This window comes from Arabidopsis lyrata, assembly GCF_000004255.2.
Source record: "Arabidopsis lyrata subsp. lyrata unplaced genomic scaffold ARALYscaffold_595, whole genome shotgun sequence".
Classification (NCBI taxonomy): Eukaryota; Viridiplantae; Streptophyta; class Magnoliopsida; order Brassicales; family Brassicaceae; genus Arabidopsis; species Arabidopsis lyrata.
In genome coordinates this window covers 5,238-6,717 of record NW_003302173.1, presented here as the reverse complement: position 1 = coordinate 6,717, position 1,480 = coordinate 5,238, and the positions used below count along the sequence as shown (strand labels likewise).

The window sequence follows — 1,480 nt, the reverse complement described above, 5'->3', positions numbered from 1 at the left end:
TCCACATCTTATTCCGATTGGAAGTTCTGAACTTGATAAAATAGTAGCTACTCTGAAAAAAAGTACATTGTTTCCTTTGCTTAATATGCAGGCTCAGTATCCTACTGGTACCGTTTTATTCCAGCTTGTGCGTTTGGAGCTATGTTCCTGTGAAGATAACTGGACAAATATGCTTGTGAGTGTGCTCCAGCATGCCCCTAAACTACAAGTTCTCAAGCTTGAGCTGGTACTTTTTTCCCTGTCCAAAGAGTGCAAGTATATCAATCATGTTTGGTTTCCGGTTTAACAGTGTAATGCATTGATCGCAGAACCAGTACCATTGTCTAGCTATCGTTCGTAAAGTTTGCTGGATCCAGCCCGAGCGTGTTCCTGAATGTTTGTTGTTCCATCTCAAAACTTTTGAGTGGAGAGACTACAAAGGAACACAAGCAGAGAAAGAAGTGGCAATGTATATTTTGAAGAACGCAAGACGATTAGTGAATGCAACTATCTACCCTGACTCAGTCAAGTTGGTGCGCAAACATCGTATGTTTGAAGAATTGGAAATTGCGTCAAGGGATTCAAGAGCATGTGAGCTTACAATGGGATGAAAATTAATCTTACCAAGTGTTAAACTGTCCAATTAACTAGTTTTGATGTGGATTTATATCATTATTTTGTTATAGCTTATAGCTTCTTATATCATTGCTCTGTCTCTTGTACCCAATAAAGTTGGAACTAGGAAGGTAATCTGGTTCTTGATGCAAAGCCTTGAGCTTTGTTTTTGTTATTAACAAATCTGTCACTATCTTTGGTAAAAGACTAAAAAAGATAGAAACTTTACACACCAACAACAGAAAAAGTTGGGGTTTTTAATTGGGAAAAATGTCGTTTAATAGCCGAACTTTCAAAAAATGGCCATTTTAACTTCGAACTATGTAAATGGTCATGTTATACGTGAACAAAAAGTTTACCAGCCATTTGAACTAAGGAAATTTGTTGACCAGGCCAAAACGACACCCCGTTAACACTCGCTAACAGAACCGCTAACACCCGTTAACATCCGTTAACGAGTCTCCGTCTGAGATGAAACGACGTCGTTTTATCCTAAACTAAACCCCCAAATCAAAATTATCCCCAAATCGAGAGATCAAATCCCAAAACCTAACCCGTAATCGAAATCCCTAATCCGTAACCCAAATTCTCAATTCGTCTTCCCTAATGCCAATAGTTAGACACAAAGGCGTCATTTTGAGGATGGGCTCTCCAATGCTTGGCGAATCTGAGAGTTCTATGAGAGATGGAGTTGAAGCACCACCGCGAGGCGAAGAAGATGGTATCGGAGATGGAATGCAAGCTCAAACCAATGTTGTATCAGAGTCTTGTGGTAGCGAAGAGGAAGCTCCAACGAATGTAGTTTCAGAGTCTGTTGTAGGAGATGAAGCTGAAACTCGTGCTCCAGGTCGAAGAAGAAAACGAAGGAAAGTCAGAGTTGAAGAGG

At 40.1% G+C, this 1,480-nt stretch overlaps 1 protein-coding gene across 1 annotated transcript; it reads left to right on the top strand.

Moving 5' to 3' along the window:
* Positions 1-20: 20 nt before the first annotated feature.
* On the top strand, positions 21-784 carry LOC9298457 (F-box/FBD/LRR-repeat protein At5g56420). Its single transcript, XM_021029878.1, has 2 exons — positions 21-226; positions 309-784. The coding sequence occupies exons 1-2, from the start codon at positions 86-88 to the stop codon at positions 588-590; spliced, it is 423 nt and encodes a 140-aa protein (XP_020885537.1). The 5' UTR covers positions 21-85; the 3' UTR covers positions 591-784.
* Positions 785-1,480: the final 696 nt, after the last annotated feature.